This window comes from Anolis carolinensis, chromosome 2, assembly GCF_035594765.1.
Source record: "Anolis carolinensis isolate JA03-04 chromosome 2, rAnoCar3.1.pri, whole genome shotgun sequence".
NCBI lineage: Eukaryota > Metazoa > Chordata > Lepidosauria > Squamata > Dactyloidae > Anolis > Anolis carolinensis.
Genome location: NC_085842.1, coordinates 35,171,246 through 35,187,043, shown reverse-complemented (window position 1 = coordinate 35,187,043; position 15,798 = coordinate 35,171,246). Strand labels below are relative to the sequence as shown.

At 46.1% G+C, this 15,798-nt stretch overlaps 1 protein-coding gene across 1 annotated transcript in view; it reads left to right on the top strand.

The window, feature by feature from the left end:
• p4htm (prolyl 4-hydroxylase, transmembrane) overlaps positions 1–14,237 on the top strand; it is a 43,903-nt gene extending 29,666 nt beyond the window's left edge. Inside the window, exons 6-9 of the mRNA XM_003217859.4 lie at positions 175–360; positions 956–1,046; positions 2,574–2,697; positions 9,702–14,237. Of these exons, the coding sequence (XP_003217907.3) occupies positions 175–360; positions 956–1,046; positions 2,574–2,697; positions 9,702–9,919 (619 nt within the window). The 3' untranslated portion in view covers positions 9,920–14,237. The remainder of the gene's footprint in view (positions 1–174; positions 361–955; positions 1,047–2,573; positions 2,698–9,701) is intronic.
• Positions 14,238–15,798: the final 1,561 nt, after the last annotated feature.

Genomic DNA, 15,798 nt, shown 5'->3' with positions numbered 1-15,798 from the left:
TTGGGGAGTAAATGTGTTTTGTGCCACTGGTACAGGCAACAGCTAGGAGGTCCTATCAGCTATCATCTGCTGTACCTTTTTGACCTTGTCCCAGAAAGAAGGTGATCTAAGTCAGGCAGTGGGAACATTTCTGGAAATCCATGTAGTTCAGTAGGTGTACTTCTCTTTTTTCAGGGTGATTCATTTGACCCGTCTGCCCCCAGAGATTGTGGAGCACAGTGAGCCCCTTCAAGTAGTACGATACGACCAGGGAGGTCACTATCACGCTCACATGGACAGTGGGCCAGTGTTCCCTGAGACTGCCTGCACACACACCAAACTGGTGGCCAATGAAACAGCTCCATTTGAGACTTCATGCCGGTGAGTCTAGAGCCTGACAGACAAAGGAAAATGTCCACTGTTTTGTTCTTCTTTATCTCAATATTCTATGCTAGATAGAAACCCAGTAATATTTTAGGTGAGTATTAAAGCATTAAGGAGTCCTAATCTCACATCTGTGTGATAGTCAGAGGCTTCCTTGGTTGTTATAGGAATCTTGTGTTTCTCTAGTAAATGAAAAGAGAAATAGTCCCTTCCTCATTTACATCCATTATTAAAGCCTTGTTTCATGGCGGAAATGATATTGATGGGGGCGAGTATTATGATTTAGAATAACTTTCCACAGCCTGCTGCCAACTTCTAATAGGTTGTCTTAGGCAACATTTCCCCTCTGCTCATGACGGATGGGGTAGGAAGGAGTTGCCTCCCATAAATATTTGAAGAGCACTATGTCAGAGACAGCTATTCTAGATATCTCCAGAAATGTCTGTCTTCTTAGTAAGCTTTGGGCAGAAAATGAGACTACCTCTATTGAATAGATACATCAAGAGAGACTTACAAAGCCCAAGTCAAGGAAAGTGTTAAGTATTTTAGTCCTTTTGAGGCTAATGTATTGCAAACCTTCTGTGTTTCACAGCTATGTGACTGTCCTGTTCTACCTGAATAACGTGACAGGAGGAGGCGAAACCACTTTTCCTATTGCAGACAATAGGACCTATGAAGAGATGGTATGGATTTTCTCTTCTCAGTTTTCTGTAAAAAAATATATGTCCTTATGGTTTTATTTAATGTTAAATGGATGAAAATTCAGTGGGTGAACAGCATCAAAATTGAAAGGGGCTGCAAAAGAAAAGAAACAGGACTATTAATTTAAAAAAATCTTGGGTTACAATTTGAGTAACTATACAAACTTGCAAGGCATTAAATTGCACTGAATACAGTAGGACTTAATATCTGAATAAGTACACATAGGATTGCACTATCAGTCAATCTGTTGAATTTGTTTATAGAAATTAAAATTGATGTGAAGTAGGAAGTGCATTTTTAAAATGCAAAGCAAATCTTTGCATTGCAAGGTCCATGTCTTCTTTGAACATCTGAAAGGTAATTCTCCACCTTTTAAAATCATTGAATGCAATTAGAAGCTGAGTATTCTGCTGCTCTATCTTAAGAGTCAATACAAGCAAACAATGCTTTACCAGTCTGTATTTTTTTATACTCCATATGCTTTTTCTTATCAGATTTGAAGCTTACAAATTTGAGGCCTGACATATTTATTCATTAGAGCAGACTTAAAATGCAGAGCACTGCATTGTCATCCAAATATTTGGTTATGTTTCTTAAATCATTCTACCTTATTACTCTTTGCTGTTATTTAATGGCATGAGTCCTGTTGTTGATTGCAACAACAACAACAACAACAACAACAACAACAACATCTTTATTAGGACCCTGCCACCATCTCCGTGAAGGGACTCGGGGCGGCTCACAGACGCACTCCAAGTGCTGCATATAAACAACAATACACAAATATTAATACAGTAGTATAAGTATAAACAATAGCACATATAAAATCCCACTAATAAAATTGTAAGAGTATAAAATTATAAAAATTCCTAAAGTGCAGTTGAACCTGCGAATAAGCCAGCTATCTGCCATAACAATCCACTACGTAAGTATCGTACAGCCATTGAAACTACTGGATTTGCCTACATTTCAGCTTGCCATTCAACAACTAATTGCAAGAGTGTATTCTTGCTGGAACTAATTATAGAATTCCATCCAATACAGTAGAGTCTCACTTATCCAACACTCGCTTATCCAACGTTCTGGATTATCCAACGCATTTTTGTAGTCAATGTTTTCAATACATCGTGATATTTTGGTTCTAAATTCGTAAATACAGTAATTACTACATGGCATTACTGCGTATTGAACTACTTTTTCTGTCAAATTTGTTGTATAACATGTTATTTTGGTGCTTAATTTGTAAAATCATAACCTAATTTGATGTTTAATAGGCTTTTCCTTAATCTCTCTTTATTATCCAACATATTCGCTTATCCTACGTTCTGCCGGCCCGTTTACTTTGGATAAGTGAGACTCTACTGTATCTCTCAATATATTTCCCAGTAATTGGGCTGTTTTATTTTGAGATCTATGTTAAGGAGAATATGAATAATGACAAAAAATGATAGGTTTTTATATTGGTATCCAGCTCAGAGAGCATTTCCATCTTTTTTTCTCCCCCTTAGTCTCTGATCCAGAATGATGTTGATCTGCGTGACACTCGTAAACACTGTGATAAGGGGAACCTACGTGTCAAACCATTGCAAGGCACTGCTGTCTTCTGGTACAATTACCTGTCAGATGGGGAAGGTAGGGTGTGCTCTTCTTGTAACCAATTCTTTACATGAAGGTTTCTCATGCTGTCTCCTGATGAAGTAGGCTAACTGAGGCCCCATTCACATTGCCATATAATGCAGTTTGAAATTGCATCATATGGCCAGTGTAATATAATTCAGTTTAATGCATATATTGCTTTATGTGAATATGTACTGACCACATAATGCAATTGTTGGAACTCAACCACATACCGCACAAAGCTTATAGTTCTCAGCAAGGGAATAGATAGGCAGCTGAGTTAGCTGGCAGGGAAATTGCCCTCTTTGTCTGCCTCTTACTGCTGTTTGCTATTTGATACTTCTCAGAGACATGCCTCTTTTTATTAAAAGTTTCTATAGTGCCTGGAAAGCCCCTGGGTCCTCCCTTTTTCTTCTTCTGGGAGCATGGAGAGAGAAGATGTCTCCAGAGCACTAGATAGTTAGATATCTAGGCCCTAATTTTCCTATATAGACATGTACTTCTTTCAATAAAGTCTTTTGTAACTTTTAAATAATGACTCTGATCCTGTAATTTCTGAAATGCATTCACTCTACTGCTAGCTCAAGAAACTTCTGATCTGCTAAAAGTGCTACTTCTATTGCTATTGCTTATACACACACACACACACACAATATATATATATATTTTCTTCGTGTACTCTGTGAATGCACACTAATGGAGAAGCTGCGCCTGCGCAGGTTCCGACTGAAACTCTTCCAAGCTGAAGTTCAAATTTTGGCGGTAACCACGCCCCCCTTCCCAAGGGGCATATAAGGCAGCCCCAGGCGCCCGCTCTCCAGTTCCTTTTTTTCCGCCGCAAGGTTCACTTCGGACTCTTCGCATGTCTACTACTCGTTTCAAACGCTGCACACAGTGCGCTGCTAAAATTCCTGATTCAGACGGCCACGCCAAGTGCCTCTTCTGTCTTGGCGAGGCTCATGTGGTCGGTACCTGCCGCTTCTGCCTAGCTCTCACGGCTCAGGCCAGAAAGAACAGAGCCACTAGGCTCAGAGCGGCGCTCTACGAAAGATCTCTCGCGCCAGAACCGACTCCATCGACGTCGGGTACGTCGTCGTCTTCAGCTCTGAGAGCAATGTCGGCGCCACCAGCTAAGCCTCCGACAGCTAAAGCCTCCTCGGTCTCGTCCAGGGCGTCCAGGACCTCCAGGGCCGCTAAACAGGTCAAGCCACCGTGTACTGTGACGACGGCTACCGTGTCGACCCGCTCCGGAAAGGTGGGGCCTTCCTCGACGTCGAGCTCTCTGGCTTCGGTGACCTCGATCCGCTCTCGTATCGGCTCCCCTCCGTCCTCCTCTGCTATTAAAATAGCCTTTAAGAGGGCTCACGAGGAGTCCCGTCGAGCGCAATCTGACTCAGCTGTGGTTCCTCCCACACCTGGCAAGTCCTTGAGGGTTGCATCCAAGCAACCGCCGACAAAAAAACGGCTGACTCAGCGCTCCTCTTCCTCGGCCTCCTCAAGGAGAGACCCGCCGTCCTCCTCGGCAACCTCCTCGAGAAGGTCTTCTCCAATTGTGCCAGCCCAGAGGCCTAGAGATGTTTCTCAATCTCCATTGCACCCCCTGTCTGACGGGGAGCTGCAGGACTCACCCCACCACTCTACCCAAACGGTGGTCAGGGTGCCGGTGCCGGAGCCTCTTGCGCCGCCTCACTCTTCGCGCCAACAGCTCTTCCCTCCCACCTCGACACCGGAGCGTGGCAGACAAACGGCTCGCCTGGCTCGAGCAGCCCAGGCCTCAGCCTCTAAAGATCCTCGGCTCCCGGCCCTCTCTTCCTGTGAGGCCATGCCTTCCCCCGAGACTGTGCTTTCTTCTCCCCCTCAGTCCCCCCAAGGGGCTGAGGAGGAAGATGTTGACATTGACCGCCCAGACTCTGTCCTCTCGGCTTCGGTAGTCTCTCTCGGACTCGACCTCTCTCCTCCTCACAATGCGTATGAGGCGGACCCGCCTTCTCCTACTGACAATATTCGTGCTTTCTCTGATCAGATGGTCAGAATGGCCGACGCCCTGGGTTTGGAGATCAAGCAGACTTCCAAAGCAGTGTCTGATCCAGTTTTCAAAAGGGTGCAGGCCCAAGCTCCGCCGGCCACGCTACTCCCTTTCCTGCCTTATCTCTTGGACGTTATCCAGGCCTCCTGGAAAACCCCTTCCTCCATTCCTCCGACCTCGAAGAGGATCGAGACTTGGTACCGTACCGACGACGATACCTTGGAGTGGCTGAAACACCACCCCGACCCCAACTCCCTGGTCGTCAAGGCCTCCCAATCCTCAGGTCGTCAGTCAAACACTCCGGCCGACAGAGAAGGGAAGCGCTTCAACGCTGTGGGTCGAAAGCTTTACTCCGGAGCCCTTTTACTTTGCCGGATGGCAAACTATGGAGCCTGCATGGGTGCCTACCAGCAGATTATCTGGGAGAAGGCACAGCCCTTCTTCGCTAAACTGTCAGACGAAGACCGCTCCGTCCTTACCACCCTCCAACAGGAGGCTGACTCGCTTGCCCACCATCAAATCCAGATGGCGAAACATACCGGGGACACGGTGGGCAAGATGATTGCTCACGCGATCGCCATCCATCGCCACGCCTGGCTGAGGTCGTCAGGTCTCTCCTCATCTTCCAGACAGGTCATTGAGGACCTCCCCTTTGATGCACTCGGACTATTTAACTCCGGTACCGATGACAAACTCAAGTCTAATCATGACTTTAAAATTCTTGCGTCTAAATGTGGCGACCAACCGCAGCCACAGCGCACCCGCTGGTTCCCTCACCGCTTCCGTCGCTTCCCGCCGCAATCTTTCCGGCACCAATCTTTCAAGCGCCCCTCGGGCTCGAGCAATCAAAGCCATCACCAACCCCGTCGGGGACTTCATCCGCAAAAGCAACGGGGTCGAACCACCCCCGCTCCTCCACAGGCTAACCGGCGTACCTGACGCCATCCCCTTTTGCCAAAGCTCCTCGTCCGCTACCGATGTAGAGCCCACGCTGCCTCGACCCTCCTGTGCCTTCGCCGACCGCCTGCCCCCCTTTTACAATCAATGGGAGTCCATCACTTCAGATGCTTGGGTTCTTCGCATTGTCCAAGAGGGCTACGCCTTAGAGTTCACAGAGCTCCCACCTACAGGTCACATTCTCTCTTCAACTCCTTCTCCAGAGATACTGGCCGAAATCGATGCCCTCCTGGCCAAAGGGGCCATCCGTCCCTCTCCTCCCGAACTGGATCCTCAAAGTTTCTTCTCCAGATACTTTACAGTCCCGAAAAGGGGGGGCGGGCTACGCCCCATCCTGGACCTAAGGGCCCTCAATATCTTCATTCGCTCTTCCAAATTCAGGATGGTCTCTATTGCCTCTATTCTCCCGATGCTGCAGCTGGGAGACTACTTTGCCTCCATAGACTTACGAGACGCCTACTTCCACGTGGCGATACGGGAGGCTCACAGACGTTTCCTCTGTTTCAAAGTCCTCGACCAAACCTACCAATTTACCGTTTTACCCTTCGGTCTTGTCACTGCTCCAAGGGTCTTTACCAAGGTCGTCGCCGCCGTAGCGGCCCACCTCAGGCTGCATGGCATCACGGTCTTTCCTTATCTGGACGACTGGCTTCTGGTCGGGCCCGACCCTGTTCTTCTCGAGAGCCACATCTCCTTCACGCTGCGTCTCCTAAAATCTCTCGGCCTTCAACTCAATGCCGAGAAGTCAAATCTCTCCCCGTCGACCAAAATCCGATTCATCGGAGCTCTCTTCGACTCCGTCACAGAGACTGTCTCGCTACCGCTCGACAGATTCCTAGCTCTCCGCCACCAGATCGCCCTATGTCGATCCGCCCGGAGGGTCCGAGCCCGTGCCATTCAAGTCCTTCTAGGCCATATGGCCTCCACGGTTCTCACGACCCCCTTCGCCAGGCTGCATCTTCGGGTTCTACAAAGGTGGTTTATAGACACTTTCAAGCCGCTCTACCACCACAACTCCAAGTACTTGTCGATACCGTCAAACGTCCGCCAGTCCCTCTCATGGTGGACGTCTCACCGGAACGTGTGCAGGGGCCTTCCATTTCATCCAACCTTACCTTCAATAACCACAACCACGGACTCCTCCACCTACGCTTGGGGAGCCCACATGAGCGGCCTGACGGTCCAAGATCTTTGGTCCCCATCCGAGAGGACCAACCACATAAACTTTCTCGAGCTTCTCGCCATCCTCAAAGCCCTGAAAGCTTTCTCCCACCTCATCTGCCACAAATCCATCCTCATTCAATCGGACAATCTGGTAGCAGTATTCTACATCAACAAACAGGGCGGTACGGGTTCGAGAAAGTTGATGCACCTCTCCTCCCGCCTCTGGTTTTGGTGCATAGCCCACGACGTCCAGGTCTCCGCGATTCACCTTCCGGGTGCCCAAAACGACTTGGCAGATGCCCTCAGCAGGATGACATCCTCCTCTCACGAGTGGAAGCTCAATCCCGAGATCCTCCACAATCTGTTCCTCGACTGGGGGCGACCTACTCTGGACCTTTTTGCCTCCCCCCAGAACGCTCAGCTACCCCGCTATGGAGCGAGGCTTCCCCCGAACTCCTTTCCCGGCTGCCTAGGGGACGCCTTTCTGCTGGACTGGTCAGCGGAGATGCTTTATCTTTTTCCCCCTATTCCCCTCATACCGAAAGTCCTCGAAAGACTCCTCTCGATCTCGGTCACAGCGATTCTCATAGCTCCGGCCTGGCCCCGCCAACCGTGGTATCCAGCCCTTCTTCGCCTCTCCAGAGGAACGTTTCGCCCTCTGCCTCCCTCGCCGCACCTTCTCGAGAGAGAGGACGGTCAAATTCTTCACCCGGACCTTCCTTCTCTTCATCTCACTGCATGGAGGATTCTTACCTAACCTCCCTTCCGCAAAACCTACAAGATGTTCTTCGGGCAGCCCATAAGCCGTCTACAACCAAAGCTTATACCTACAAACTTTCTCGCTTTCACGCCTTCCTTCGATCCCGTAATATCGACTCCTTTCCAACCTCGGTATCGGTGGTCCTCGACTTCCTTATGACTCTCGTCGAGAGGAAACTCTCTCTCGCTTCTATTAAGGCTTACCTCGCAGCTCTTTCCTGGTCTTTTCAACGCCATGGTCAGCCGTCTCTCTTCTCTCACCACCTGATCAAAACATTTCTTCGAGGCTACAACAACATCTGCCCACCGTCGCTACCACCTACGCCGGGCTGGAACCTCGAACTCGTACTCTCTCAACTCACTTCTGCTCCCTTCGAACCACTAGCCTCAACTGATCTCCGCTTGCTTTCATGGAAGTTGGCTTTTCTAGTGGCAATCACTTCGGCACGACGGCCATCTGAGCTTGCTGCTCTCAGGGTCGATGAGCCTTACCTACGTTTCCACTACGACCGTGCTGTCCTTCGCCCGGACATTACCTTTCTCCCTAAGCTTTCCACCTCAATCAGGACATTGTTCTACCAGCTTTCTTCTCCAACCCCTCCTCTCCTCTCGAGCGAAAACTGCACCTTCTCGACGTTCGCAGGGCGCTCCTCTTCTACAAGGACCGTACCAAGGGCATCCGTAAGACTCAGAGACTCTTTGTCGCCTATGCCCCGGACAAGTTGGGTAATCCCATCTCCTCCCAAAGGTTGTCCCATTGGATTGCTCAGGCCATTGAGTTGGCTTACGAGCTGGCCAAACGCCCTCCCCCTCCATCCATCCGTCCGAGATCAACGAGGGGCCTCTCGGCTTCGACCGCCTTCCTCAGAGGTATCCCGCTTGACTCCATCTGTAAAGCGGCAATCTGGTCGAACCCACTTACGTTTGTCTCTCACTACAGGCTAGACAATAAAGCCCTAAAAGACTCGGCCTTCGCAAGATCAGTACTCTCATCTTGCCTATCCTGACTCTCAAACGTCCTTCTTCTCCCTATACTCACCCGCAGGTGACTCTCTATACCTCTCCTTCAAGTTATGGGCCAGTTTTTCTCCCCATACCTACCTCTGGGGATATGTTTTTTTCCCTAATTGTGTTGGGCAGTTGCTCTGTTGCTCTGTAACACTTTATTGACCCTGACGGGTGTGTCAAGTTGTGTGATGTTTTCCCCTCTTCCCTTGGGAGAGCGTTTATATGCACTATACGCAATTTCTGTGTTTCTATTACGTTTATTCAGTATTTCCTAATATGTTCTGTTCTCTTGTACTATGCTCATGCTGGCATTGCACTGGTCCTTTCGGGCAACTTATTGCACTGGTCTCTTGGGACTGTTATCTCAATGTGTCCTAATAAACTTATGTTTGGACATTCACTGGTTGTCGAGTTTGCCTTGTCCCACCATCCGGGACCTTAGCGTGTCAGTCTCCATTAGTGTGCATTCACAGAGTACACGAAGAAAAAGGACAGGTTGCTTACCTGTAACCATGTTTCTTCGAGTGTACTCTGTGAATTCACACAAACCCGCCCTTCCTTCCCCTCTGGCAAACCTCTTCCTTTCTCGTTGCCTTGGCGGCGTAGGAACTGGAGAGCGGGCGCCTGGGGCTGCCTTATATGCCCCTTGGGAAGGGGGGCGTGGTTACCGCCAAAATTTGAACTTCAGCTTGGAAGAGTTTCCGTCGGAACCTGCGCAGGCGCAGCTTCTCCATTAGTGTGAATTCACAGAGTACACTCGAAGAAACATGGTTACAGGTAAGCAACCTGTCCATATACACACACACACACACACACACACACATAATATATATATATATGTGTGTGTGTGTGTGTATGAGAATGATTTTTTTCCTTTTTGAAATCACCCAAGAGCAGTTTTAGCACCAGATAATGGATGTTTATAATAATAACAATAATAATAATAATAATAATAACAACAACAACAACAACAACAATAATAATAATAATAACAATAATAATAATAATTTTATTCTTATACCCCGCCCCACCTCCCCAAAGGGACTTGGGGCGGCTTACATGGGGCCAAGCCCAGAGTAATTCATGTGTTCTCATCTTCTTGCAGGCTGGGTCGGTGACCTAGATGAATACTCCTTGCATGGAGGCTGCTTGGTCACTGAAGGAACCAAATGGATTGCCAACAATTGGATCAACGTTGATCCCAACAAGCGGCGGCAGTTCCAGTTCCAGGAGGAGATGGCCCGATACACAAACAAGGAGGAGGAGGACCCGAGCGAGTGGACTGTGGACAAATCCTACAGCCATGTGCATGTGGAACTTTAGTGCTCAGGGAGGCCTCCTCATGGGCTCAGAAGAAACTTTTTTTTGCACTAGGCCAGTCTCCATCCTGTAATCGTCCCCTTTCCCTTCCCTTCCATCTCTGCAGGTCTCCACAGAGAACTCTAGCTGTGCTCTGGCCTTGTATTTCTGATCTGACTGGAGGATGCAAAGCTTTGGATGGATACTCATGGCCATGAGTTCAGGTTTGGGGGGAAATCAATATTAGAATGAGCAGGAGAAGTGCCATGGCTTGCCTTTTAGGTTCTGCTTGCCACTTGTCTCTTTACTGAATAGTGGGCTTTGCTGCCCGGAGTTCTGGGTCTTAGAGCGACCCTACCCTTTGGCATAAGCAGGCAACCTGCAGGATTTCAACTCTTCCTCATCCTGAGTCACATGTGCTCCCCTGCAAGGCAGTTATTTTCCTCCTCAGTTAGTTAGCCTTGTAGCCACATTCCTGGTGCCTGTCCTTCTCTTGTGCTGTAACAAGATCTGTCTTTTGTTCACAAGTGAACTTGGGTTCTGTCCCTCATTTACAGATCCAGGTAGCAGTAGGATCAGGGACCGTTTCTGGGGTTAAGTCCAAATTGCTGTCTATGGAGTGTGGGTTTTAGCTCTTCCAGGACCAAGTCAACATCTTGCAATGCACCCCCTTTACATGTTTACTGGGAAATGAGCTCCATTACTATATATGCTCATGTATAAGTCGAGGGCAGGTTTTGCGGCCAAAATTATGGATTTTGAAATGACCTGTTGAGATCATTCCATAGAGAGGAGAAAGCACCCATGCCAGTCCAGGGGGCAGTCTGTCCCTGGTTGATGCCCCCATTTTCCTGCCCATGGATTTTAAAAAAAATCAGAAGTGGCACCACATTGGAGACAGTAGAGGGGGCTGGTGCTTCCTTTAGTTTTTTTGTCTGGGGTGGATTACACTCTCACCTTTTATCCCTCTACTCAGAGAGTACAATGGTTTCTTGTTTATAAGAGTCAAGGGACAATACTCACATAGACCGATTGATAAGTTGACCCAGTTCTGCGGGGGTTGATTTTTTGACTAAAATTTCTAGACTTCTACATGAGTATATAGGGTGAGTTTCACAGGGCTTGTCGCCAGCTAATCTTGTACAAGAGTGCAGGCTTGCAAATACTGCTATAGAAAGACTTTGAGCAGCTGTGTGTTAAGAAAGGTGCCGAGACTGCGAAGGTATTGAGTCATTCCAGGTGATTTATAATATTTATCCTGGAGAATTTTTCTCAGGGTCAGACATGATTCTAAAGAAGAGCATGGTTCTGAAATGTTTATTGTGTTGATTATCAGGGAAAAAAGGGAAGTGCTGAAATGTGCAATAGCAGCTGGTGTGCTGTATTTGTTGAGATTTTCACTTCAGTCACTTGATTTGTGTACTCCATTACTTTGTTGTAAGTCTGGGAGGGTTGGGGTTTATTTGCCCAAGAAATTTTCCATTCCGTTTACTTTTCTGTTTGGACCAATGGCATACCCAATAATAACTTCTTATCACTGATAAATATACATCATGTGTGCAGATTGGAAGGAGATGAATCTGCTAGATTGAGAGTTAAAGGCCAGTATGTAGGCCAGGTCTCTATGTCCCACAGTTATCATGTCATACTGCAGAGGAGGCAGTATGATGCTAGGACACAGAGCAATGAATTCAAACTGTAGAAAAAGAAATTCCAACAGTGGAATATGCTGCCTAGGAGTGAGATGGAGTCTCCTTCTCTGGAGGTTTTTAAATAGGGACTAGATGGCCATCTTTTGGGGGTGCTTTGATTTTGTGTTCCTTCTTGGCAAGGATTTGGGCTAGATAGCCCATGAGATCTCTTCCATCTCTGTGATTCTATGACAAATCCATTAGTAATGTGTCTGATCCATTTTAAAAACCATCTACCATAGCTGCCATTTTTGGCAATGCCCTATATTAGTTTAGCATTTTGTCAAGAAATACTTCCTACTGCTTTTCCTTTCCAGACCATTCACAGTTTTACATACCTCTATTGTGTTATGCCTGTATTACCTACTTTTTCAAAACCGAAAAAGTCCTAAGCTATGTATGTTTCCTCCTAGAGCAATGCTGCAACTCTGTGACCATTTTGATTGCCCTTTTCTATGCCAAAGGCAGCAAGCTTACAACCAGTGCTCCCACCAAATGTCTCCTCTGTCTAAAGTAGTGGTTCTCAACCTGTGGGTCCCCAGTTGTTTTAGCCTTCAACTCCCAGAAATCCTAACAGCTGGTAATCTGACTGGGATTTCTGGGAGTTGTAGGCCAAAACACCTGTGGACCCACAGGTTGAGAACCACTGATCTAAAGGGTTCTGACTTATAAACAAGACTGCAAGAAGTTGTCTTTCCTAGTCATAGTGCTAGCTGAGGAAGAAGACTGGTGTTTGTGAGCAATGTTGATTTGTGTATCTTGAGACAGTTTGCCCCTAGAAGAAATGAACTAAAGTCTCATCTATGCCAACCATTTAATTCAGTTTCGAGCTGGCTCCAAACTGCAGCAGCTAAACAACAAACTCCCATGAAAGTGCTCCAAAGAAAGCCCTTAATGCAGATCAGTTCTCTGTGGTTTATGTAATCACCATCCAGCCCTCGAACTGGTTCCAGGACTTCCTTTGTAATCTTTGCAGAGAAACTGCTTTCTTCAATATCAGTTTGATACTGACTTAAGTGGTCAGTGTAGATGTACCCTCAGTTTCAAAGAATGAGTGGTAATGTGTCTCTTTATTGTCGCTGTCCTTATTGTTGTGTGCCTTGGTTAGAGGCCTGCACAGTTTGTGATTTGCCAAGTTAAACATAGCCTACTAGCTGAGTATATTGTGATCTGGCAGAGGCTTAACATTTGTTTCTGTCCTCTTTTTGTCATCCCAGAGGACAGAAGTTAAAGGTTGATTAAAATCCTGGCAACCTATGTTTAGCTTGGTGAGTCACAAGCTGTATAGGTCTGTAGCAATATTAGCAGTGCGCTTTATAACTGGGTGAAGTTAATGGGGCATGTTACCACTCTACAGTCAAACTGTGGTTCCCAACTTTTGGTCTTCTAGGTGTTTTGGACTTCAGCTTCCACAGTTCCTAACAGCTGGTAAGCTGGCTGGGATTTTTGGGAGCTGAGGTCCAAAAGAACTGGAGGACCAAAGGCTGGCAACCACTGAACTAGAAGAGGAGATGCCTGCCACTTTTCTTTATATGAAAAAGTCAGCCTTCCCAGTCCTCAACCATGTGCCTGTAGACATCATGGATTGAATGCAATGTATGTTCATGAATTTATGATCATATTGAAGATGTGGCTTTAATTCAGTTAGCTTACAAAGTGAGGTGGGAATCTTGAGATCCTCCAGATGTTTTTGGACTGAGACTCCTAGAATTCTTTATCTCTGGTCTGAGCTGCTGAGAATTGCAATCCAATGCGAGAGGTGCATCATTCCCATCTTTACTGCCTGGGGCAGGGATGAAGTCACTACTATTTTGATAATGTGAGGATGAGTAATCTTGAAGGTTCTTCCTTTTCCTAGTAATTCCAAGGTTCCTCAAATGTCATCACATAATCAGCAGTTTAGTAAATTTTAGCAGATAAGTCAAGTCTGCTAGCCCATTGAAGTACTGTCTAATAGCAGGAAACTGTACGCTGTCTCAGAATATGGAGGAGTCTCCTCTGGAGGCTTTAAGCAAAAGTTGAATGGCCATTTGTTAGGAATGCTTGGATTGTGTGTTCCTGCATGACTGAATGCCGTGGGACTGGATGGCCCTTCGGGTCTCTTCCAACTCAAGCAAACTGAATGCAAAAGAGATTTCCCTTATTTGCTGTTCTTTCTGAAATAGGACTTCATATTTCTTTTGTGTATACGTGTTTGCCCTAGAACAGGCATTCACTGCTCGATTATGATATTTCCACATTCCTAGCTAGAGATATATAACCATGTATGGGGTTTTCTATTGTTTGAGGAAGCCAATAATTGGATAGAAGTATGTTGACACTTTATGATTGTAATCCAAAAACACTGAAGCTCCCCTGAGGCCAGAAGGTGGTATCGGTACAATGGCTTGCTTTGCCCAAAGGCATGAGATACGGACCCAAACCCACAACTGAAACCTCTTGCTGATAGTCGCTAGCCCGAGTGCCCTCACATTGCTGGTTGCATTTATTAGATAAGCGATCAGCATTTTTTTGTTATTATCATGTGTGTTCTTGACACCCTTGTATTCCTAAGTTATTTTGCTTCCTTATTTAATATTTATTTTATTTATTTATTATCTCATGCACAGATGTCAGGATGTCTATCCTGCCAATAAAAAAACGGAAACCCAGCAGTTGTCTGTTCTGTTGCTTTGAGCTCAACAGTTCGGAAAGACACCATAACTGTTCCTCAAAAACTTGGTTATTAGACTTTCAGTGTGTAATGTTGCAGCCATTCCATTACTTATTGATGTTATTTGTATGTGCTTTTTAAGAATATGATTACACCATGTAACACGACTGTTGTTCCTGGGTTATAAATATCATTTTCTAATTGGTTATATCATAAAAACATGGGGAAAGTTAATTAAACTGCAAAAAATTTATTTTTGCGGGAAGGACATCCTGCAGCACATTTTGCTATAGTTTTTCAATGAATATGTCGCACAGTCTCAACACATTCAACATAGTTTGTGGCATCCACAAAAACAAAGTTTCTGGAGCATAATAACTATTTTCAAAGTAAGTACTGTACAGTTAAACAGAAAATAACACTTTCAAACAAGGAACAAATTGGATTGCTATGAATTTTCCGGGTTGTTTGGCCATGTTCTAGAAGCATTCTCTCATGGTGTTTTGCCCACATCTATGGCAGGCATCCTCAGATGTTGTGAGGTCTGTTGCAAACAAGGCAAGTGGGGTTTATGTATCTGTGGAATATCTAGGGTGGAAGAAAGAACTCTTGTCTGTCTGAGGTGAGTGTGAATGTTGCAATTGGCCACCTTGATTAGTATTGAATAGCCTTGCAATTTCAAAGCTTGGCTGTTTCCTGCTGGATGAATCCTTTGTTGGGTGGTGTTAGCTGGCCCTGATTGTTTCCTGTCTGGAAGTTTCAAGTTTTCTGAGTGTTGTTCTTTAATTACTGTCCTGATTTTAGAGGGTTTTTTTAATACTGGTAGCCATCCACTGGTAGGATTTTGTTCCTCTTCATGGTTTCCTACTTTCTGTTGAAATTGTCCACATGTTTGTGGATTTCAATGGCTTCTCTGTGTAATCTGACATGGTGGTTGTTGGAGTGGTCCAGCATTTCTGTGTTCTCAAATAATATGCTGTGTTCAGGTTGATTCCTCAAGTGCTCTGCTGTGGCTGACATATCTCTGGTTGAATCAGTCTACATTGCCTTTCATGTTCCTTGATTCGTGTCTAGCTGATGCTGCGTTTGGTGGTCCCTATGTAGACTTGTTCACAGCTGCATGGTATACGGTAGAGTCCTGCAGAGATGAGAGAATGCCTCTTGTCCTTTGCTGAATGTAGCATTTGTTGGGTTTTGTTTAGTGGGTCTGTAGATAGTTTGTAGATTGTGCTTCTTCATCAACTTCCCGATGTGGTCAGCGGTTTCTTTTTCCTTTGGGCCGATTTTTGTCTTCACTCTCATGGCTTGTTCTTGCTCTTGCGGCTCTTCTGATGTCTGTGGTGGAGTATCCATTGGCTTAGAGCCCAGTTTAGATTGTTCGGTTCACCTTGGAGGAGATGGGGTTCGCAGATTCTTTTTGCATGGTCTGCCAGGGCTTTTTTGACCTAAGTGATGTTTGGAGTTTTTATGTAGGTATCTATCTGTGTGTGTAGGTTTTCTGTAAACTGGCCCAATTGTTGATCAGGTTTGTGAATAACTAGGACATCTAGAAATGGCAG